Here is a 26,254-nt window from a genome sequence, read left to right as displayed (position 1 = left end):
CGCCAACACGCTCATTTAGCTCGACCTCCTTTCCTAGAGCCACACGCTGCAGAGTCCCGGCAGAGGCAAAAGAACGCGAGAGGCAGATGCCCCACACTGCTGAATCAGAGTGTGAATGAGAGAATGCGAAAAAAACAAATATAAGCTGCGGGACGGTGTGGGTTTAGCCACTGCAAATTAATTTATTTATTCTGGCTATAATAATGATCCAATCGGTGATCTGATAGATGTGGTCATACCCTACAGAATGGCGTTTTTAGACTTCTTTTATCTTCAAAATTGTAGATTTGGGAGGTTTTCACCCTTTTGCGGGGGCGGAAGGGGACAAGGCTAATTTTTAAAATTCACTGGTTTCAGTTACAAACAACACGGACAAACAGACATGGCTCAATCGACTCGGCTATTGATGTTGATGAAGAATATATATACTTTATGGGGTCGGAAACGTTTCCTTCTGTGCGTTACATACAACCGTTATTCGCACAAATACAATATACCCTACTTACTCTTGGAGTACCGGGTATAAAAAACATAATTCTGATATAACCGCCAACGCTGACCACTGTCCACATTCCAATATCAGTATCCTATCCAATCATATCTGACAAAACGGATTTTGTTTTATTTGTGATGTGGAGTGCTGCGTAGTCTTTCTGGCATCCTTCAATCATTGTATTCATACATAAGTCTACAGCTAGTTCAATAAGTGCTGTATACAAACAAATCTATATTCATGAAAAATTAATGGATTTATTGACGTTATAAGCGCCGCGTTTCTGATCTCCTGATGCAGGGGAGATCGTTCCGGGCATCAGTTACTTAGGAGTTGACCTGTGAAGAATAGCTCTTAAAATGCCGCCTTTCGCCAAAGATGCGATGCCGAGGTGAATTTCACGGTAGGGTCTCCCATCTGCAACAAAACAAGACATATATAGCGGCGGGCTATATAGCGAAGGTGATTCTAGTGCACCAGTTAATCTTAGCTGATGTGGATTTGTAATCCGTTATGGTTTTGCACTGGACTTGTTTTACGTATCACACAAATACATAATAAAGCGACGCGGCGGTCCAAACCGAAAATCTGTCAAAGGACACTTCCGCGGCTTCGTGATTTGAAGAAGGCCCGCCAGGTTGAAAAGACGAAAAACAGCGACGGTGCACATTGGACACATCCACATCAGACTCTACCCGATTTGAATTAAAAAAGTGAAGTCCTCATGTGTACGGTTAGAGATATATGTTGGCATGTCTTCTCGTCATCCGACCTATGTACATATTTTGTAGACACACGAGAAAATCTAAAGAAGGCTTTCGGGAAATATCCTCCAGATCACTTTACCATCGAAAAGACTTCGCGGGCAGATCAAGCGAGGCCAAGAATCGTGTTGTCATGCCTTTTTAACTATTCATAGTCAGTTTGAGTACAAAGTTAATTCTGAACTGAAACCAAGTTCTCTTAAATTCGAGGATTCCTTAATCTGTAATTACGCTAAACCAAACCCAAAAAATAATAACTGTCAATTGTACTTGAACATAACAAATAAAAAAACGAAATTTTAATCATTGACTCTTTTATTTAATTTGTGTTATAATAATAGTAATAGCATTAATGGCTTGAATATACGGGACTTGATCGGAACATTTATGTATATGTATGAACTTAGTGTATGAATAGACATACATATGCATGGGTAATACATACATGTATATGTGCGTAGGAGTTCCGAGTGATGTATATATTTTTATAATTTGGTGTAAGCCATAAAAATCTTAGGGCTCTCTGATTTAATATTTCATGTATTTCATCTCCTCTTCACGCATGTACATACGTATGTATGTACAATTATCTGTACGTATTCATATGCTTTCTTTTGCGTGTAAGCCGATTTTTGTTATAAGTTCCCTTTCTTTGGAGAATGATATACATAATACATGCTTACATGAACAATTGAACACTTTTATCTGACTGTATTGAGTTTATTTCCAAGTGTACTTGTATGTAGGTATGTATGTATATATGAAAAGGTAAGTTAAAAGGTATTTAAACTGCTGTTTCAGTGTGACTGTGGGATGATAAACGCTCGACATCGATTTCGGGTATATTCAGCTCATCGGGTATATTGTCGGCATACTCAATGGAAGATGTTTCCGAAAGTCGTTTGCTTAGTGAAGTCTGCTTGCGCAGCACCTCTGCCAGTGAGGTGTTGGTATGCTCACCGTAACGGGCGTCAAGACCTTGCCGGAATGCGTTCACCACACGAATCTAAGTACAAATTAATAAAAAGAAAAGAACAACACCAATAACAGTGACAAGAGAGACGAAAACAACAGGATAAGAAGTACAGTTTCGATCAGTCAGACTAAATATTAAAAGAATCGAATGCAAATGCAAAAACTCTGTTTGCGTACATATGCATAGTATGCACATACTATGATACAAGTAAAAATACATTATGTACATAAAAAAACTACAAAAATAAACAGCACTTTGTTTCAAATGTGTATATAGTATTGGCATACATCATACATCAATTATGCAAATGGCGAGCTAATAGTGGAAGCACACTTACATAAGTAGATAAAACCCAAGAAATCAGACGGACAAAGCTAAAGCGAAGGCATTCTATCACAGCGCGTGTGTGCCATGGATGAACCATTCAAATATTGTTTGTTGGTATTTAGGAGTAGAGTAGTTTATAGATGACTTATTTGATCGACCTACTTAAAAAGCTGGGTATGATATTGCATTCGCAACTAATCTATTCAAAACAGGCAAGAAAAACTACAAGAACATATGTATGTATGTGTATGGTATGTAGGATTATTCATCTAAATTCATTGAGTATGCAAGAGTGCTAGGAAGAAATACTTTTAAAAAAGGAGAGGCGAACCGACAAGCAATGGCTGAGCAGCTCAAAAATAGTATTTGAAGTATTTTAAAAATAAAAATTTGGAAAGCAAGCGATTTGATAAACATATGTAGATAAATAATTTTCATCTGCGTACCGAAATGAAAATGAATTGGTACTCTAAGTCGTGTATGTGTAAGAATACATACATATATTTGTATGTTTAGCTATACATATATGTATATGTAGGGTTAGCTTTACATATATATATGCATACATACATACATACATATGTATACATACATACATATGTATACATACATACATATGTATACATACATACATATGTATACATACATACATATGTATGTATGTATACATACATACATATGTATGGATGTATGTACAGTTTTCATAAGTCTTGAAGTTAGTTGACACTTATTGATAACTAGGCCGAATCTTTAGGAAAATTCTACACAGATTATTTAGTCTTCTCTTTCGTAATTTAATAAGGTTTGTAGATCATGATTAGAGTTTTAAGAGCAGACGAGCGTATACTAGTATATTATCCATTATTATTTCTTTCAGAGGTTGAGCTTTTAAAGTTTTTTTGTAATAAAAAATGTCAATAAAATTAAGAAGGGGCTTACAGCTTGATCAGTGTTGCTCTTGCTATATGGGACCGGAATCAAGCGTTCTTGCAATTCTCCGCCTATCACCTTTAATATTGAAGAGAGAAAGAGAGAGAGAGAGAGAGAGAGAAAGAAAGATAGAAAGTGAAATAGAAAACAATAAATGGGTAAGAAAAATACAGACAGGTTGAATTTCAGTTAAGTGTTGCTGCCATAGAAAGTGTTTGCTATAAAGAATTGAACATGATTCATACATACGTCATATGTAACTTTAAATGGATGGGAGGTACTAAATAAGCTTATGTTGAACATTTAAAAATAGCACTAAGTCAGTGTGAACGAAATAATGACACAAATGCGTTTCAGGCCAAGGACAGGTCTCATTTCTGTACAGGTGTGAGTATATTGATCTAAATATTTTAGGAATGGCCTTTGCCTTGGCATAGTAATTTATGTACATATTACCTTATACGTACATATGTACATACAGACTAGCTTTCCTAATAAGTTAGGAATTTCAGGTTAAATTATTGTTATTGATTTTCACACACTTATGCAGTTTAATGGGTGAACTTATCCGATTTGCTATGAATGATTGTAAGCGGTAAAGGAAAGATGATTAAATGAACGATACAAAATCCTTCGATTTCAAATTTCTGGGGCAACAAAGCTTTTCGATGCTTTCAGTATAGCCCTAGACAGATTGAAATAATGTGTTACATTCTGTTAGAATGTTCCCAAAATATATGGTCTAGCAACCACCACTACAAATCCTCGGGTTTATTCGTATGCTTACAAATGCATTAGTATGTGTACCTACCAGAAAATTACAATTGAGGGCCTTTGAAGATTATAAATCATTCATACGAACACTCAAACCAGACAGACAAAATATATATGCAAGATCTAGTTAGATTTACAGTAGTTAGTAATACAATTACTAAAATGTTATTATTTTTTTTTTTTACAAATAAACAAGGTAATGGTATAAAAAGCATGCTTAAATGTTCTAAAACGTATAAAGTACTTTAAATAATTATCTGGATACGGCAGACTCGGGGACTCTCAAGGATTTGATGAGCAAAGCGCGTGTGGCTGGGTATAGCAAGCGAGTCTAAACGTGAATTAAGTGTTCCTATTAGACATATGTAGGTATGTATTTTCTTTTGCATTCTTCATGCACTAAACTACCTGTAAGCTAATAATTTTTATTTTTGGCTGAAACGGTTGTTTCAATGCTTTAATATCTTGTTTCGTTTACTTCAAATCCTCCAACGACAAACATCTGTAGATGTGCCTTTGATTTTTGTAAGCTTAGACCAGCATAGACTGGACCAGAGAACCAAAGATCCAAAAATATAAAGTCGAATTTGGAATATTTGGTACATATGTAATCCCCAAGTTAATTTGGATATTGGGTATCGGAAAATGCACGAAAAACAAAGTATTTAAGAAATAATCTAATACAGATTAGAGCGAGCATTTTTAGACTATTGAAACACTGTTGGGGTTCAGGTTCAGAGTGTGTCAGGTCAGTCTGATTTTGGATTTGGTTCGAAAATATTTTTGACGATACCAATTACATTTCAATTTTAAATGCTTGCGAATTGTTTGACTGTCAGCCTCTGAAACAAGTTAGATAATTAAATTCGTGTCTCATTCTGTCCGTTTGAGTGGTGCGTTTCATTTTGATTACTGCGGACTTGCTGCTGCAAAGTGTGTGCTATTTCGGAGAAACCTGGGGATAGGCCAGGGACACGCTTAGATTGTGTGGTGGAGGCCGACCCGGATATGTTAACGGATGTAGTACGTCCATTGTGCAAAGTGCGCTGCTGCTGCGGATCTTCGTCAATGTAAGATATGTCCAACGGCAGCGGGGCGCTTGACTGATTATGTTGCTGCTGCGGAGGTGGTTGTTGCTGCTGCTGATGCTGGTGCTTGTTGTAATTTGGGCTCAGCAGATTGAAATTGTACAATGGATGGCCAACGCCCAATGGCATGCCTGTCCGGGGACTGCGTAAGCTATGCAAGCTGTGCATCGATCGGCGTTCGTTTAGGTCTTCCAAGGTCGATCGGAAAGCACGAATCACGCGCAACTGAAACAAATGAAATTAGACAACAAACGAACAGAAACAGAAACGTAAAGAAACTACCAACAAAATAGCAATGCAGTAAATACGTAAGTCCATATACACTTTAGTACGTACATATATAAATATACATAAAAACATCAATTAAGCACAAGAATTAAACGGAATCAAAAATAAAATCAAAATAAAAATCGAAATAAAATAAAGACTTAACGTAAAGCTCTTAACTAAAATCAGATCAAAGTCGACAAATTGTAAAGTAATTAAGTCGCTGCAAAGTGTTTCATTGCCAAAAAAGCTGTAACACGGGTTTAAAATTAACGTACGTGCAGATCTGAAGCGTCATGCGGGTGCGGGATTTTTCTGTACGTACATTGGACACGGACATTAGGAATTGGACAACTTTGGAAGATGTGGACGAAGTGTAAAATTTTCCTGTGACTTTTCCAATCATACTATGTACATATATAATATATACATATATGTATATTTACTTTAAATATTTATAGTTGAATTTTTACTAGATAAATGTTTAAATCAGCATTTAGTTAATCTCCGATTAGTGTAATATCTATTTAATCTTTCCTCCCAAAATTGGTTTAGTGGGTGGGGAAAAGTAACATAACAACAACTCTAGGTTCGGACTGTCGAAACAGTTGTATAGTTGCAAAATGTTAAGATATTACGCGAACAGCTTAGTAAAGATATTTCGTGTTCAATTAATCGGAATACATAACTATACGTTTCGCATATACCTATGTAGATACTTTCAAAATATTTGTGTCTATTCAAAGTTGAAAGCATATGATTATAAATTGAGTAATTAAGAATGATTAAAATGTGTAATACTTAAACGTATTACAATTTAAAAGCTAATAGTATATACAGCCGAATGAAATAACTATTCATATATTCCATCGAATGAGAGAAATTCACCAACCTGCAAATACGAATACGGTACCTTAAACTATGTCTTTGACTACTTACCTGGAATATTGATTTTAAAAATAACAAATTATCTAAAGACTATTGTATTTAAATCCATATGTAGAAGAAAGTCGACATATATACATATGTATGTGTGTACATTAACAACATTGGTGACAACTGATCTGAGAAGATAGCTGTGTCGGTTGATACTAATCAAATAAAGATAATTCAAATATGTGACCTCATTATCGGTAGTTTGACATACAACATTCATCCAACTCTATTAACTGGGAGTGTCCATTATTGTACATACATATGTATGTATGTATGTAATTGTGATTATACTATACCTAACGCACAGAGAGGTAAAGAACACAAAGATACTTTAAATAAATGTACATAATAACTCTTATACCCCCAGGTGGATTTATTAACTCATCGCTTTGTAGATTATACATAAATTAGTAATTTGGTAAAATAGCTCCTCGGAAACAGTGGAGAGAAGGTCCACTGCTTTCAATTACGATAATTTATATTTAGTTTAAGACTGTGCAGTCGGACGGGTGGGCTGATGCAAAATAGGGAGGGACGAAACGAGGCTGAATAAGTTAACTATTTAAGGAGACGATTTTATTACTATTTATTTTTTTCGACGTGCACAATGGTTCGTTCTTATATAGAATAATAAAATCAGTTACGTACGTTTGCAGGAAATAGAGAGCTGGACTAGCGTTTTTGTGTTGAAGGTAGTTTTAGTAGTAGAAGATAGTACAGTAGATATCAGAGTAAGAGAAAGAGTACGTAACATACATAATGTGGAGCGTAGCAGAAGACCTTATACGTTGTTGTAGTGGTTGCTGTTGATGTTGTTTTTAGTGGTAGAATTGTAGTAATAGTAGTAGTAGTACCATTAGTAGTAGTAGTTCTTGATGGAAGCTGCATTTTTTGTTTTTGTATTCTGTGGTTTCATTGTGGTGCCCATAGTTTTGGTTTTTTTGTAAATATATTCAGATCCTATTTATTAAAGTTTGGCCTTTATACACTAAAGAATCGTATACCACGCGTTGTTACCATCTCATGACATAATTGTGAAGGAGAAATGTTTGTATGTTAACATATAATAAGTAACTGGAGTGATTTTTGGTTTTGGTTATTGATGCATTTTTTTCTCAGTGTTAATGGATTCATACATAAATACATATATACAAAGGTATATGTATCTTTTTTTTCCTTTTGACTTAGGTTTTTGATTAATAAATATTTCTCTAAGGCCCAGAAAAAAATGGTTTTTACTTCCTGCAAGTCCTAGCTAATTAAGTATAAAGCTACGAGTACATAGGTTTTTGATTCATTTCTGGATTTGATCAATAGGAGAGGGGTACCGGCTAATTCCTCATTTTATATGTTCTCCATGTGCACACTAAATACCATTTAGTTACATTTTTAAAAATAACATTATTCGGTTTTTTTTTCGGTGTTTTTTGTCTTTTTATATAGGTCTTTTAGAACTTTTCCATTTGTTATCAACATAATTCTTAATCTGGTACATTTCAGTGCACCTGTGTAAATTCGAGTGTACGATTGGGTCGAGTGCGAGTATAACTGTGGGTTAGTTTAGAATTTATGTAACATTTATGTAGAACGGTTGCTGATTTTATTGCAATTGTCAATTACACTTCAGTCTCTCGAATTGGTTCCGCCGGCTTTAAAATTACAAAAATTAACAACATATATCTCATAATTACTTTAGAAAAAAATAATTTCAAATTGAAAGCAGTCAATCAATAGTTGTAATACAAATAAAAATGTTAAAGTAAAAATTGTAAATTAAATTCAAATGATGCTTCAATATATATGTACGAATATATCCTTTTTTGTATGTGTGTGTCTCTATTTCAGTAGGATTAAAACAAATAACAAAAAATTGTCTGCAGTCACAGTTTCAAGAAAATCCGAAACGAATAAATATAGTAACTTTTATATGCGAAAAGAGTAGGTCAGCTTTGGGATCCAAAATTTTCGATACCCTGGGAGGCCCGCATATCGATGATCTATGGATAAAACACACATAAGCAACAGTTGCATATGTAAGTTTGCGTACGTTTGTTTTAGTTTCCCTAACCACATTCATTAGTCCCGGCCCTAAAATATTTTCGAAAGAAACAGAATGGCACAGGGCCAGACAAAAGATCTGAATGCCTCTGCAGATACTGCCCACATACATACATATGCACATATGGTCATACGTACTCGTAAACTAGTTCTTTTCTCGTGTACTTTACTTTGTAATTCAATCTCACTACAAGGGTATAAAGTGTTAACAGCCGAGATCAATGTCGGAATGACCGTAAGAAAACTTTAAATACACCTTATCTCTATCGAATGTTTTCGTACTCATTAATTTAGAGATATTTATGTCAGAAACCTAGATATTCGAGCTCGATATTTTTTATATGGATGAAATTAGGTACAAACAAATTAGATGCATACGCACAATTGTATGTACCTATGTACATACATATATGAGTATATTTTAAACAACCCTAAATAAGTATTATTTATATTGATGCTCCTCCCGAATCCAAGAAGCCTGCCCACCGTAACAATAATTACAATATGTTTATATTTACATGATTTTTTGTGCTTGATTGTTTTACTTGTATAAAAGACAATAAAAGCATTGTCATTTTGGGTTGAATCTTTCGAATACCCTGTTGTTATGCATTTGGTCATGTATGTATGTGTGCATACATTGTATATGTACATGTATATGTAGGCTGCACGTAAAATATCCACTGTCCAAGTGTATTTATGTTTGAATATAATAAAGGCTTTACAGAGACAGTCCATAGTAAATAGCAGTGATATTTTATTTTGAATTAGATATGATAGTATCAAGAGGTGCTTTTAAAACAAGCAAACCCACTCACTCAAAATTATAAAAAAGGCTACGATTGAAAAAAAGTGTTTTGCAGACATGTAAAGCGATTAAGTATTGGGTATTCGAGAAGCTACAAATAATTGTAGTAGCTATGTAGTTACACTAGCCAAAGCATAAGAACAAGTCTAACAACACACACAAAAATCATTGTTTCACTTATGTAGGTTCTTTATAAATACATAAAGGTTTTTTTATTATAGAGACTCTAATCGATAGCATAGTGAAAGAGGCAGACAAAGATATATATATATATATATATTTAATTATGTATTATACTATATTAAGTAAACGCGAATAAACGCAATAAACGAAACGTCGATGTCTGGGTGTGCTGTGTGTAATTTAATGGAATTTGAAAATGAACTTAAAAGGGAGCAGGATGGGACATTGTTATACAAAAGAACACTGTCTAGTTGCCAATACATTAAATCATATAGACAATTCTTACCGGTACTGAAATCTGGTCATTGGTTGAGTTTGCGCGAGAATTCAAATATGATGCACGGGTTTGACGGTTTGGTTTATCAATTATGTTTAAGATGTATATATGTATTTCACAGATCAGACGTCAGGTCATTATTTGATTTTTTAGTTTTTGTTAGAGTTAATCGTTATTATTATTTGATATTTTATATAATATTTTTTTGTTTGGTAGGGATACATTTGTTTTATATATTGCAATTTTGTTATTTGTTCAATCAAACATTCAGGATTGGATTTTAGCATTTTAAAAGGACGAAAAATGTGAAATGAATATTATCAATTTATATATTTTTAAATTTTTTTGCATAGGATTGAAGATATGGTTAATTGTTACGCAGGGTGCCTCTGTTATATTTTAGTATACTCTTTTACATGTCCACAAAAAAGCTTCGAGCGTTGCAGTATCCCATAGACCCCACACACACTAACACTATTCAAAACCATTTTCGCTTAGAAGCAAAAATAGCGGTTTTTAAAAATGTTAAAAACCACCTCAAATCAGAAAACTTCGCTTTTTTTAACACTAAATATAACGTTAAATTTTTGTAGTGGTATTATTTACATACACAGTTCTATCGTACATACATAAATTCATAAGTATGTACATGTGTACATAAGAAGAGAAGATAAGATAACATACATAAGAACTGATGTTTTAAAATTGAAAACATGTTTGACGAATATTTGTCTATCACACTAGTGCTGCGGTTTGCAGTTTGACTGGTTGCACTTTTATAATTTGTACACAAAATCTGCAGTGCGGATAACCTCAAAAAATGAGCCAAAGGTACACGTTTTTTAGTTTTACAACCTTATTGTATAATACATCAAAATTATTTATTTACTTGATCTAAAATTCCAAAATGTGAAAAAAGGCAATTTTGGTTCAATAAAAATGGGTTAAAATATCTTTGGCATTGTTTGAACAATTTAAATGATAAATGGCTAAATATACCCGGTACTCAAAGAGTAAATAGGGTATATTGTATTTGTGGTGAAAAGTAGATGTATGTAACGCACAGAAGAAATCGTTTCCGACCCCATAATGTACAAATATATTTTCCTATGCCTCATATTCATGACTGAGTACCTGGTATAAAAGTTGTGACGCGTTCGAAGCGTCTCAAAAACGTTCCTACTCGTTGGTGTACTGTACCACTATTGAGTTCACTTCTGAAAATATGACCATCCCAAACAAAATATTATTTTAAAACGTTTTTAAAATTGAAGAAGAAAGTAGAAGAAGAAGTTGGTAGAAAGCTCTGATTCGCAAAATTCATCATTCTTCATTCTATCACCACGAATCAAAAATCCTGTGAAAAACAGAGATGCAGATTTTGTTAAAAAAAAGAATTTTGGGTGTATTGCAAATTCTAAGTATGAGGAAGATATCTACTCCTCGAGGCCAATAACATAATTTTTGTCTTGGGCAAAGTACATTAAAAAAGTTCCTATTTGTTGCAGAGTGCTACTTTGGCCAAAGCATTCTATTTCTTTTTGGGTAGTTTCATAAAGCTTCATAATGCAATTTACCATTTTTATGCACATATCCAACCAAAGATTAGCAGGCAGAAGATACATTTTTCAGATTTGTGTGTTGTCGGAATTTGAGCAAGAAAAAAAGACATACGACGTTACGATACCTGCTTCGTGCAGTCCGTTTCGGGATGCTATGAAAAAGCTGAAACGTCGAATCTAATTGACAGGACAAAGCGAAACCCGAATCGAGTCTCTACTATGTACATATGTATGCATTTAAATTTATAATTTTTTTTTTTTTGAGCCGTGTTTCAACTTTATTTAAGATCTGTCTTTTGCAGACAATTATTAAATTTCCTCTTTTTTTGGGTACTTGGCAATCTTATTTCATTTATCTGATCGGTTGTTGAGTCCGAAAATCCTAAACAGGCTGCTGGACATGTGTAATTATCATTACTAGCATTTGAACACCTGACGTTTGAGAATTTAACGCTCAGCACCATGGCTTGTGCCTAAATTTATACATACATACATACATATGTACAAGCATCTCCATATACAGAAAATAGGATGCCTAAAAGATTCCTCGCATATATGAACTTGGGAACGCTGCTTTATAAAGTTTGTTTAAATACCATACGGAAGGATTAAGGAAAGAGTATACATTTTTAGTTTCGGTAGCACCGAAAACATGGGCATTTATTTGTTTATATATGGTAAGACTGTGGAGCTGTACATTGTGTATATAGTAGAATATGCAAAAAGGATACAGAGAAATGTTTAAACATGCATCTAAAAATAATTCAAATGAAATATATTTGGCGGGCAAAGAAAGTTTTTATAAAGGACTAAACTATAAACTGAAGATACACACATATGTATAACCGAATTATATATCAAATATGAATAAAATAATACAAAATATGAAAAGTTGGATAAAAAGTCATCGAAGTTAAAAAAAAAAGTTAATAAATAAATTAATTAAATCCGAGCAGAGAGAATCTTTAACTAGCAAAGACTTCCTAATGGTGTAAGAGTATTTTCAGTGGTGTCAGAAAGGATACGTTTGTACGTGTATTAATTCTCCAATCACACAATCTAAGCACCTAGTAAATAATGAATTATTCCTGATAGGGATGAATTTGCTTGAATTGAGCAGAATGGTGAGTAAGTTTGAAGAGTTATGTATAAACAGCAAAAGGTCATGATTGTCAGACTACATACATACATACATAAATACATACATATAATGTAATTTTCCATATTCACGCACGGAGAGAAACTTTTATGGTTTTAATATGTATTTCTTCTTTGGGATCTGCGGCAATTGTATTTTATAACAGGTATGTAGATGTTCAAAAGGTTTAATGAGTGGTGGCTTAAAAACTATAAAATACAAATGCTAAAGTATAGATTCGGACATGATCCATTACAATTTACAAGATACAGACAGAAACGAATCAGACGTAGATTCAGAGATTCAGAATGGTAAATAGAACAAAATAAAAAAGGGGTGGTAGAGCAAGAGGGAGAGAGATCAAGAGAAAGGTCTTTAGATGCAGTGGCTAGTGATCAATTTGTTCTACTGCAAGCTATAAGCTATACATAAATCGAACTACAAAGGATTGGAAAGAGTATAGTAGTCAAAAGCAACAAAATTGCAAAAACATACTACAAGGCCTACCCGTCCCGAAAATGACCCTTCGAATCCTACGATTGATATAATTTGAGACTTCATTCGCAATATACATATACTATCAATTGTCTTAAAGCTCAAATAAGTTAATCAAGGAAAATCAATTATTCGGCATGCCGAATCGGAAAATCTTTAAAAATACACCGATGGAAGTACACACACAAATAGATACGTATGAATGCTTTACTATTTAAAAAAAAAAACTTCCATGCCTTGATGTCAGCTATTTTTATATATATATGTATGTGTATGCATATGTCCCATTCTGTCTCATCTGCATTGGCCCAAATCCTATCATGTCTATGCTGACCAGTAAGAAATGTACCTACTGACAGAACAAATGTACGTACATATGTATATATGTACGTATGAGCACAAAAATAAAGGAAAATAAAAATTATAATGGAAGAAGATATGTAGTAACGTATGTACATACAAATCTTGTATACCAATGTATGAAAAAAATCAACTCAATAATTCAATCAAGAGTTTGACATAACACGAGCACAAGTGGTATATTTGGTCTGGTGCATGCAAAATACAAGTCGACTATTTGCCTTTTTTTTCATTGATACTGATAGTATTATCGGTATTATCCGTTGAATTTCAATATACTAAAAACCGAAAACAGTCGCAGTATTCGAAATGCGACTAAAGCTTATGTATTTAAAAAACCAACCTTAAAACTAAAGTCAAAGACATATGAAGTACGTATTTGATTTGTCAGCGTCAAACAAAATCGAAAATAAATTATACCTAAGTATCTGTGTAACAAATGAGTAGATTATATGAATAATGGCGCATAAAATATCCGTTTAAATGTAAATATATGTTTGTCGATTGAACGAAAAGACCGGGAATAAATTATAAAAACAAAAATTTAAATTAAAAAATTAAAATATGTCTACACAAGTTTTATCGAAGAGTAAACTTTAACTTCTCGACACAAACATAAATGGAAAATCGGAAAGGGATACTTACTTGAGTCTGCAAGCGAGTTAGCCCACGAATCCATAGAATTTGTCCAGCTCTCGGCTTCTTATCGGAATCAATTGAGTCGAATCGTTCCTCACCCAAATTCATGGCATCTGTGTACTCCTCGGGATGGCCGCGACCCCACCTAAAAAAAATCATCCACTTTATTGAGTGCATTTAATACATCAATGGGTACCAAAAGATACATCCACACAGCCAAGGCCAACCTTAATACTATTTATGTGTTGTTAAGTAGATGCATTCCTACATTCCTAGATTCTTTATAACATTATACAGTGCTGTTACAAAATCAATAAAAGCAATATTATTGAACACAACAATGATATGGAAGGATCTGTACTATGTTTCAGCTGGAATTTAAGTTTAGACGAAGACGTTTAGAACCCATAGGAAGTTTATTTCAATCGGAGATCCCGACAGCCTAAACACAACGCCCGGAAATAGCTGTCGCTCTGTTGAAGCTTCTTCTAATTTGGTAAAGACGGTCGTCAGTGTGAAGGTTGTGCAGTTTTGCGAAGACTAATTCCCAAGCCCAAATCATACTATAGAGAAAGGCCGGCCGCTCCCTTAACCTCAGAACAGAAATCGAATTGTTGTAGGCGACAAGAAGATTCCAGCTTTATTGGAAATATATAGAGGTACATATCTTTATATGATAACTGTTATGGTTAACGAGGCATAACCGTAATTGCATTTCTGCATGAACGCTGTCAAACGCAAACAGCCTTTAAGCAATTTAACACGAAATTTGCTGATGTGTACTATGACCTGCAATTGTTTCTAACGGGCTTTTAGAAAGAGCTAACGTTGAATTATTAATAATAAAGAATTCCTAAATAAAATACATTAGACTACGTACTAGAAAGCTCTAATATTAGTAGAAAGTCAATAATAAGTTTAGGAAATATTAAATCATAGTTCGACTTAAAACCAATTTCACTCTTGTACAGCTGGTTCCACATTTTGAATACTCATGGTAAAGATAGAATTTATTTGTACTCTTATTTTTAAAGCGTATCATTTATTTCTTCTACGGTCACTTAAAAATATTAAAAACGGGAAGGGACGTGTGAGACGCTTCTGACGCGTCATAACTTTTATACCTGGCACTCAGTACTACATCTGCACCTTAGTGGTGTTTTGTCAAATTTAAAATTTGTTCTTCCTCTGTCGTCTACATCTACAACACTTTTCACACCAACACTTTAGCTCGCTCCTCTTCCCTAGAACCACACACTGCTGACTCGCTGCAGAAACAGAGTGTGAATGAGAGACTGTGAAAAAACAAATATAAGCTGTGGGACGGGATGGGTTAAGCCACGGCAGAGGCAGCGGAACGGCAGGGGCAGAGGCCGCTCACTGCGCGAAGCAGAGTGTGAATGAAGGAATGTGCAAAAAACATATATAAGCTGCGGGAATTTACTGCAAATGCACTGCAAAGTAATTTTTTCATTGTGATTCAATTGGAGCCCAATTTGGTGATCTGATATCTATGGTCATTCCCTACGGAATGTTTTAGTTAGTAGTTTAGTTTAGTTTAGTTCGTTTTCTTTTATCTTCAAAATTTTAGGTTTGGGAGGTTTTCGCACTTTTGCTGAGTCTCGATGCAAAATTTTGTGGCTCTAGCTTTTATGGTCTCTGAAATCCAGGCGCTCAACAAGACGGCCGGACGGACGGACAGACAGACAAGGCTCAATCGACTCGGCTATTGATGATGATCAAGAATATATATACTTTATGCGGTCGGAAACGTTTCCTTCTGTGCGTTACATACTTTGTGCACAAATACAATATACCCTATTTATTCTTCGAGTACCGGGTATAATTAGCTCCGCCCCATTCAGCCACCGCAATAGAGATAGAACATTCTCTCATTCCACACTCTGCTTCGTGTAGTGTGCGGCCCTAAAGGAGGGGGGAGAGCTAACAGAACGTGTTGGCGTCATAGATTGCAACGTTTTTTTTTATTTTACTGTGAACATCGATTCTATGTTCAGCTTTTAGTAAACATTTTCAAGGAGTGTAGGGATGTCTTCTGGATCAAAAAAGTTCATGTTTTTATAGATGCTTGTTATACCCGGTGCTCGAAATTTTTCAAATTATCCACAAGTTTTTGCCTTAGCAGATGTAATGGATAATGATAATGTTTGAAAACAGAAATAATTCAATACAATCTGCAAAAATAATTTACATAGTACATATGTATATACGGGTAGGAGACTAATACAAATCTAATATTTAAAGTACACGCATACATACACGAATTATAAACAAGTAAAAATCTTCATATAATCGACTTCCATTAAACCACCATATTGTTCATAATTTCGTAGTTTTCTAATTATTTAGCATACTTACATCTTTGTAATTATATATTATTTTGGAAAATTAACTAAATCATACATAATTGTTATCAGCTTAGTATCAAGCCAATGGTAATCGAGCTAATGGAAGGAAAATTACTTACAATACTAATTTAACTCAACTACTAAATTCAAAATTATGAATTGAAGCGACGATTTTTGAATACTTTTATTGTGTACAATCTAAAATACTGAAGCATAATACATAAATATACATGATATGCCTTAAAGAGCTAATATGTTAACGATTTTAATGCGATCAGGAACGAAAAAATAAATTCAATTTAGAATACATATTCTGATATAGTTTTAGCTGGGGCTGGGCCGGGGCAAAGCATCAGTCCAACCTTCAAAAATGTACATATATTTCGAGTGACAGATAAAAAATAACTATTGTTACCAAACACTGTGAAAGTCTACCCATACAGTCTATTGTGATTTTGATAATTAATTTCGTACATAGGTTTTGATGTTGACTGATTTTGAGATTAGCACTGTATGTATGTGTACTTAAGTCATTTACTTGATTCGTTCGTTTTCGTAATTATTTTTCTGAGTTTTTCTTGGCTGTGTACATATTTTGATCTGACTTTTTTACCCAATGCTCATTTAAAAGCGTGTTTTGATCTTATAAGCGCTATAACAAAAAACATTTACTCACGATAGTATTTTGGGCAATTTTCTCGTAGGCACAGATGTTATCAGTTGTCCCCACACTAATGTACCGATTCCAAAAAATACACACCACAGCCATTGGTCTAGCGATAAAGCTTTTGTTGAGAAAGCCATTTTTCCATATTGAATGATTAGAACCTTACATTGAACAGTTTTAGGTTAACGATAATAAAGATTTCGTAAATGAATTTCCAACAATTAGATGTACGACATACCTGCGATATCATGGTGAATATCCAAATTGTGTAGAATATTGGATTCGTCAAAAGTCCCTCAATGACGTTGCGCTGCCCATGGATTTTCCTGGCATTTATTTCATTAAACAGGGTCATCATGACAAACGTATTGAAAATTATGGTAAAGTGCTGTGTTGGACCTGCGTTAAGCTCTTGCCCGCGACCGGATTCAATATCGAGTATCAAATCGCCTGCAACACCATTAGTCAAACAAATTAGGCAATGATCTCTACATTTAGATATGTATGTGGAATATAACTCACCAACAAATAGTAACGAAAATATTATAAACAACTGATAAAGTGCCTGGCCCAAAATGTTTTTCATCATTGTGCGGGAAATTAAGGGTTTTGTGCGACCATATGGCTTACGAAGCAGTAGATCTGGTGTCGGAAGCTCAGTGGCCAAGGCAAGCGATGCTAATGTATCCATTATGAGGTTAACCCACAACATTTGCACTGCCTGGAATGAAAGATCGGATGGAGTTCAGTTGAGTTTTAATTATTGCCTAGGCATTGCTTTAAAAATACATACTTTCAGCGGGGAGTCTTGAACAGCGCACGCACCAATAAATGCAACAATTACAGCGACCACATTGACTGTCAACTGAAACTGCAAGAACTTCGCTATGGAGTCATACACATTCCGACCCCACATCACAGCCTTGACAATACTGCTGAAGTTGTCGTCGGTTAGAATAATATCAGAAGCTTCCTTTGCCACGTCTGTTCCAGCGATACCCATGGCAAAGCCCACATCGGCCTTTTTTAGAGCTGGACCGTCATTAGTTCCATCGCCTGTCACAGCAACCACTTCACGATTCTCGCTTACTGCGCTGTCAATGATACCTATGGTAAAGTTGATAATTAGAAGTTATTTCCAGGGACTGCAAATACTGATTATTTGTTCTTTTTAAAACAAAAAAATCATTCACTTGCGGAAACTTTGAGGCTGGCGGACATGTGCCAATATTCATCTTAAAGGATATTCTATGCATATCCACCATGATTTAAGTGTGTTCAAGTAATATCGAAATACTGACAATATAATGAAAACTTTTTGAGTTATATTTTACTACTCAATGAAAAATGATTATGTTTTGAGCAAAAAAAAAACTCAAGAATAATAATTAGTCGTTGAGTTTTATTTTTTACTCAAAAATAAAACTCAACTTTAAATTGTGACTCCATCTTACGTAGGAAATGGAAAAGTTATATTTATTCTTCATCAGTAAGACAAGAGCAGCCATAATAAAAAAAAAAATTTGTAAGTACAAATATTTCCTAGTGCAATTTATTTATATATATGTATGTACATTTAATATTGAATTTTGCATAAAGCAGCTTCTGCTCCAAAGAAAGGTGGGCAGTTATATTCTTCAAATGAGTTCATCAACAACATAAGCAATGAATGTTTTCGTAAAGGCTGCGCTTAAAGATAAGAGATTGTATTCCTCTTATGCGTGTGGCTGCTCTTGGCTATGATTATCTTGTGTGTTCGTACATACTATCTATTTTGAAAGCGAAAGTTACGCATTATAAACAAGTAGAAATGAATTTAATTGTTCATTCCATCTAGCTCTTTTTTTCATGAATGGGTCGCCTGGAATGGGCCAATAAAGTCAAGCTTTGATACGAAAGAAGATGTAATGCAAATGTGATAATGTGTTTTTGGGTTTATAATGCTTAAATTCCAGGTTCAAAAAGGTATCAATTGCTTTAGATTGAAGACGTACCAACCCCAATCCCTGGGAACTCGCAGCCTTCTCAGACAGAGACTAGAGAATACTTACAGGAAACAAGTACCTGCTCTCTCCTGAACGACTTTCTCAATTCTATTGAGGTTGCTTCAGATGATGAAGTGGAACATGATAGTAATGACAAAAATTTGCAACTAGCGTATTGAGAAATAGACAATAATAGCCCAAAACCGATCGAATTAAATACAAATATAATGCAATATTGGGAACAAAAGAAGTACCAATATCCGAATTTGTTCCAATTGGCCAAAGTTGTGCAATCTGCCCCTGCAGATTGAGTGAGTTGTAAAATATAACTGAAAATTAATCATTATATTGTGAATATTTCGATATAACTTCACAGGTAATCATTATCGTATAATTTTTTGTATACCGCTTATAATGATTACCATCCCTGGTTATTTCAGTGATAAACCAGTATGCTCGTATCCACTCGTGCGTATATCTACTGTAAGCTACAATTGCCATTCAGTTTTGACTTTGATTCATCTTTAATACGTACCTTTAACCAATGTATACTTGTCAGTGGGAGATGAGCGGGCCAGAACACGCAGTTTAGGCCACACTTTGTCAATAAGATGTTGTTGAATCTGTGCGAATGAACCAATTACATGTTTAATTCAGAGGAAAATTCGTAGACGGCAACACTCACATCGCCATTGGTATCCCGAATTCGACGGTTGAACTCTTTGCCTTCCAGAATAAGAAAGTCATCATTGGGACGCAAGATGCCGCACTTGCTGGCAATAGAACGAGCTGTGTTGATATTGTCTCCAGTGACCATACGAACTGTAATGCCAGCACGCTGGCACTTGCGTATAGCATCCGGAACTTCGGGACGCACTGGATCCTCAATGCCAACGACGCAAAGGCAGGTAAGATTTGACATAATGTTTTCCTCATCGTCCCAGTTTGGCTCGCCATCAATGTGGACTTCGTTTAAAGCTGCTTTCCCAGGCACAAAGTCACGATACGCAACCGATATGGTGCGCAGACCATCGCATGCCATCGGCTCGATGACTTCGCGTATTAATCGCTCCTGCATGTCCCTTGTAAACTTCTCCAAGGTGCCCTCGTGGCCGTAAATGAAAGCGCATCTGTAGACACAACTCATTATAGCAGACTGACATATTTAGCCTGATTTTACCAACTTTTTCATGATAATCTCTGAGGCTCCTTTCGTGTACAACCGGTATCCACCATTCGGTCTGGGTATCACCGTTCCCATGCTCTTGCGTACCGAATTGAATGTATAGACGCGAGTGAATTTATCCTCTGGTATTTCATCTCGAATAGACTGATACTTAACTCCCAATGCCTGGACAAAGCCCAAGAGAGAACACTCGGTTTTGTTTCCGACCTGAATTGGTAGGTCTCCGGGGTTTTGTCCGCCCTTTTTTCCCACACATAATTTGAAATTTACATTAGATCGTTTACAGCAAATCATTAGTAAGGATTGATATATGTACTAGATACTAGTTAAATAATTACCATAATATTTGAAGTATATGCCGAATTCACTGATATCCCCATTGTAATCAAATTTCCCACATGCTGTGGTATATCGCTAAGAGTGGGCAAGACCTTGCATAGTTTCTCACAGATATAGGATTGCACCACGGTCATGCGATTGGTTGTAAGTGTCCCAGTCTTATCGGAACAAATGGCAGTGGCATTGCCCATAGTTTCGCAAGCATCCAAGTGACGAACCAGATTGTTGTCCTTCATCATTTTCTATTGGATAAACGAGAAAATAGCATCCAAATAGTCTAGATGGGAGAGACCAACTAACCTTGACCGAGTAAGCCAGAGACAGGGTTACAGCCAGGGGGAGTCCCTCGGGCACCGCCACTACTAATACTGTGACACCAATAATCAAATGCTTCACCAGGTTGTTGGCATAGGTGTTCTTCCAGGGCTTTTCGTCAATCACAAACGTTTTAATACAAAACTGAATTATCAATATAATAACCGTCAGCACGGCAATGGTTGAGCCAGCGTAGCCGATTTGTATTGCTAGTTTCGTCAGCTTGGCCTGTAGCACGGACTTTTCTTTTTTGTGACCTGTTTCAGCTGGTGCTGATGTCGAGGACGATTGCGGCACATGGTTGCCATCTGACTCGGACTTGGTTCCCTCGCTGACTGGCTGCCGCTGTGACGACGCTTGCGCTTGGGTTTGGGAGCCCTTCATTGGGGTTCGACCATCGCTCTCACCTGCATGGTCCGCAAATAAGTATGGCGTAAAATTATATTATTTACTACATAGCGTCTATCACATATAACTTCACAGATAATGACTGACAAACAGACCCCCTGTATTCTAATTTACTTTCAAATCGTGTAAAATAATCGTGTATGTATGTAAGTATTATTGTAAGACAGTAAGCCCCTTGGCAAAGTACCCAGTCCGGTTTTTGGGCAACGGATGTCCATATTCTTATACAGTGAGAGCTTTATGGGGCTTGTCAATCATCACGTCCACTCTGGAAAGTTAACAGAAACTTTTTCCGGCATCATTTTCAATCAGTTTTGGAAAACAAAAAAAAACATATCTAAGATTCCTTTTATAAATCGGGTTTTAAAAAGCTTTCTGCCTGCACCGTCAATATCTTCTTAGGGAACCTTAATCACATATATACGTATGAGGTAAGACTAAAAAGAAAATCATAACACGAAGATAATTACGAAGTGATTCACCTGTCAGACTCTTGTTTGCTTGTTTGCTGGCCTTTTTAGCTTCTGAATATCAATAGGGATGTGCATGTCGTTCAGTTATTATTCCATTTTAGTCAATTCATTTAATTGTATTTGGGTATTATTAGATTTGTATTTTTGTAGATTTTTGTTGGATTTTTGTTTGTTGGTATTTGGTTTATTGATTGGTTGGTTGGTTGGTTTATTGGTTGAGTGGGGTAGATGGAGGAGTTCAATGATGGAACAATCAATTCACATCATGCAAATCGCAATTCGTATGACAATTGGAATATGAAAGAATAGCAACAACGAAAAATAAATAAATAATAAATATATGTAAAATACAAATAACTGCAGCAGTTTAGGGAGATCGGTTTTACTATATCTAGTTTCGCGAGTTTATCAATTTCCACAAGATATATGACGTATTTGCACAAACATACGAGCACATACATGCATACATCAAAGCGGACAGATGTACTCTCCTCAATCAATGTGAATCTTAATTGACATACTATTGTGACATGTGTAATGTGATTCATACCCTTCTTCATCTTTTTGATTTCAGCTTCCTGCTCATCGACAGCGGCTCCAAGGAGAGTAAAAATGATGCCCGCCTGAGAGTTGACACCGACAGCGGTGACAATCATTTTTCCACTGCCTTCCATCACGTGTGTGCCGGATAGAACCATGGGATCAACATCTGGACCTTTCTTAACATGATCCGATTCACCAGTTAGCGAGGACTCATCAACCTTGATGGAAAGCACGGTAGCACATTCAAATATATCCAAGTAAATATAACAGGGAATAGACTTACCTTTAGATCGTTACTTTGTATAAGGCAACCATCAGCTGGCAAAAGATCGCCATATTTAATCTGCGCAATGTCGCCAACGAGAATATCACCAACCGAAATTTGGCACACTTCACCCCCTCGGATAACTGAAAACTTGTGCTCGCCCTCAATGCGATTCTGCAAGCCTCGGAACTGTCGTTCCTTTGAGTAATCGTTAAAGGCCGTCACTATCACAACTACGATAACAGATATGAGAATGGCCAAGCCTTCGATCCAGCCATGGTGTTCCTCCTCCTCTTGTAATACAGCTGTGTCAAAATACATATATAGAAGATTCGGCTGTAACTGCAAACTGTTATAGCTGAGATCAGGAATTCCAACACTTACGTGCATCTTCGTCGGCGGGTTTATAAAAAGATAGACCAAGCGATACTAATGCAGCTACCTCTAAAATAATAAGTGTTACATCCTGAAGGGCCTCCCAAACCAGTGTTAGAAATGTTTTCGGTGGCTTCGGTGGTATTATATTCGAGCCGAATGTCTCACGTCTGTGCTCTTCGTCAGCCTTCGAGCCACTTAAACCTAAAATGATTGTAACGCGAACCTAAGCACATTTTGATATATTTGCACCATGAAAATACTTTCCTTCATTCGGAGATGTGTATAACTTTTTGCAGAGTTCGTGAATACCACCAAATTCACAAATCATCGCAACACCTTCCCGTCCGCGATGCTCCATGAGCTCGCGTAATTGCTTAAGTGATATTCCATATTGCGCCGGTCTTCCATCTATGGTGGCCATTTGATATTGCGGAAACTATAAAGTAATTTCGATATGTTAATATTATGTTAAGAAATTACAACTAAAAATTACAAATTAAGGAAGTGGTAAGGGCGATTTTACGTATATGTATGTAAATGATTTAATTCTTCTCCAGCCAGTGCTTTCAGTAAAGGTTTTCCATACAAAGGACATGTGAAAAGAGAGCGTCGTACAAGATCTAGACTTCTCTTCCCTACTACAACAAGGGATTGTGTGTGCAGAACCCTGTCACCACACTAAACATATGCAGTTTGTTTAAAATAAACACGAGCTCTTTTAGTTATCGGTGTCGGAATCGCATAACCGGCAACAAATTTTTGCAATCTGCGAAATATGTATCTCTTCTCGTCCCGTCTTAAGCTCTCTTTCTAAAGTTATACCGTTATATCAGAGCGCCACGACTGCCGTGCACTACCAGATAGAAAACGAACTCCTCCCTCCACGCACCGTTCGCTCCCTCTGGTGATCGTACCTGCTCACACTCTAATAAGTAGAGTCTACTTCCACGCACTTTAAATGCAAACTGCATACGTGTTTCGATTCTTTTCACACCGAGTATCTGCGACACACGTAAAGTTTTTGTTATTTTGTTTATTTTGTAACACCCTGTACTTGAAGGGTTAAGGGGTATATCATATATGTGGTCGAGATATGTAACACGCAGAAGAATACTTTTCCGACACTATTAAGTACATATGTATATTCTTCATCAGCAACATTAGAATATATTTAAAACATTTTACATACATATTCTGAATTTTTTCATTCAGCCCCCACAAAGGACGAAAAAAGGTTGCATCCACAGTTTTAAAGATAGGAGATAATCATAGAGAATTCCTCATCTATCAGACTGCAGAGTCTGGATCAGATCGGATTATTATTATAGCCAGAATGAAGAAATTAAACATCTAAAACATTTCAATATCAACATAAATCATAAGGTGCATATGCATACATAAATATATGTACAAATACATATGTACATACTGACTGTGAACGTCTAACATTCCTCCTCCTTTTAAATGGGACCTGCGCAATGTTGTAACGAGAGTACGAGTACAAGTACGAGGTTATGCATACATACATATGTACGTACCACTCAGGCTTTTTTATGATAACGAAGTAACATATATACATACATATATCAGACTCGTATTTTACTTTAAGGAAAGGAAGTGAATGACGAAATGGCGACTATCTAGAGCAAATTGGAACGATCCGGTTGGGTCTGCAGTGCCTTATCAGTGATTTCAGATATTGGTTTTGTTTAAGATAATGATCATGGTCACATTATCAGCTGTCTTTCACAATCTGATGACGTCAAACCGGTAGTAACTGATTTTAAACGGCAAATACCAGACGAATCAGTTGTGAGGTATCTGTATCCAAAAATAGAATTACGGCCTTGTACATGGTAAGCATATATGTGTGTATTGCATGTACTCGATCAACTATGGAAGTAATGAGCACATCTGTTGGGTTCTTTGCCAGTACACTATGTTGCCAGTCGGCGAATTAAAAATGATCAAGAATATGATCATTGCTGCCCCACAAGCCCTATTCACGACCCACAACCAAGAAGATGATCCCTTTAGGATTAACCATTGTCCAGATGGAGCGAATGTAATTTCTCCCCAGTTATCTGCGAACACGGCCCACTGTGCCGGCGTTGAATGTACTACATACCCCTCCTTCAGTGGCGCTGAGTTTGTAACACCCTCTCGTTTAGTTCAAAGAGTCGCCATATTTCTGATGGCGCCACTATGATAAATAAGGATAATGAAGGGGAAATGCCTGCAATTCACTGCTATAATTTACTAATGAATAGTTTCAATAATATAATTTAAATATTTAAGCCCTTTTTCACTGTGGGCGAGGAAGCGGCGCAGGGCAATGGCAGCAGCCACAGCCCCAACAAGCGACGTCTCGGCCAGAAAACTTACGTCATACTTCATGACGTCATAAGCTTTGCACTGATATTGGCCACATTGGCATTGGAATTAGATACTTACAAGTCTTTAAATACATTCACCTTACACACTCGAATATATTGATTGATTCTAAAAACTTGTTTCTTCTAAATGGACGATTTAGGTTGCAATTGTGTATGCGTTGGAGTATGAAATAGGGGGGAGGGGGAGCACACTTGTTTATACGGGCATACATAGATGATATCACATCCAGTTCAGTTTCGTTTCCCTGACCGCATTTACTATCTCAATTTCTTGACACAGCATGTATCGTAGCGCTTTTGTATGATTTCTATACGTACACACAATAAGACGGTTTTATATTTTACACGCCTAAGTTAAAACGCCGCGAAACGGAGTAGCTATTTAATTTTACGAGAGAGTCGTCGTGCCGTTGTTGTTTTAGCAGCTGGATGTGTTTTAGGCTATTTTTAAGATGAGCAGCACAAACCCACACACTCACGGGAAGAGACACAGCGCAAGGGAGGCGGCGGCGAATATCAATGGGAACAGAGGGGTTATTGTCCAAAACGACAACCGACTAGACCCGATTTTTTTTGTTAACCACTATTCTTGTTATTACACAATTATTATGGACTCGGACAATTAAATAAAAATGACTATTAACATCAGCACAACAATTTTAACAACGCGAGCTTATCGATAAAATATACCGGAGATATACCGAAATATACTTTTTTCATTTTCAAAATACACCGTAGTCTTAAATCAGATTCCTCGATTTTGATGTTATATTTGATATTACTAGCTTGCATTTAATACTGAAACAATAATTTAATCCAATTGAAAAATCAATTTTGCTTAGTATAAATACTCGT

At 35.8% G+C, this 26,254-nt stretch overlaps 1 protein-coding gene across 12 annotated transcripts; it reads right to left on the bottom strand.

Moving 5' to 3' along the window:
- Positions 1–1,554: 1,554 nt before the first annotated feature.
- Positions 1,555–26,032, bottom strand: LOC117590664 (plasma membrane calcium-transporting ATPase 3). 12 transcript variants are annotated; one of them, XM_034283522.1, is made up of 18 exons: positions 23,268–23,439; positions 23,010–23,204; positions 22,644–22,930; positions 22,368–22,578; positions 21,827–21,868; positions 20,922–21,343; positions 20,621–20,863; positions 20,281–20,522; positions 19,782–20,226; positions 19,632–19,719; positions 17,905–18,218; positions 17,634–17,832; positions 17,350–17,561; positions 17,121–17,272; positions 14,082–14,220; positions 9,891–9,902; positions 3,500–3,568; positions 1,555–2,263 (listed from the first exon to the last, which is right to left on the bottom strand). In XM_034283522.1, exons 1-18 carry the CDS (start codon positions 23,422–23,424, stop codon positions 2,042–2,044), a joined length of 3,651 nt encoding a protein of 1,216 aa, XP_034139413.1. In that variant the 5' UTR covers positions 23,425–23,439; the 3' UTR covers positions 1,555–2,041. The 12 variants fall into 12 exon arrangements, with proteins under 12 accessions (XP_034139413.1, XP_034139416.1, XP_034139414.1 ...); XM_034283520.1 differs by lacking the exons at positions 1,555–2,263; positions 3,500–3,568 and adding exons at positions 4,392–5,577; positions 25,718–26,032; XM_034283521.1 differs by lacking the exons at positions 1,555–2,263; positions 3,500–3,568 and adding exons at positions 4,392–5,577; positions 25,879–26,032.
- Between the last annotated feature and the right edge of the window lie 222 nt (positions 26,033–26,254).

The sequence above is a fragment of the Drosophila guanche genome, unplaced genomic scaffold, assembly GCF_900245975.1.
Source record: "Drosophila guanche unplaced genomic scaffold, DGUA_6, whole genome shotgun sequence".
Lineage (NCBI taxonomy): Eukaryota > Metazoa > Arthropoda > Insecta > Diptera > Drosophilidae > Drosophila > Drosophila guanche.
The sequence above is the reverse complement of the archived record's forward strand: the minus strand, read 5'-3'. Positions and strand labels throughout refer to the sequence as shown.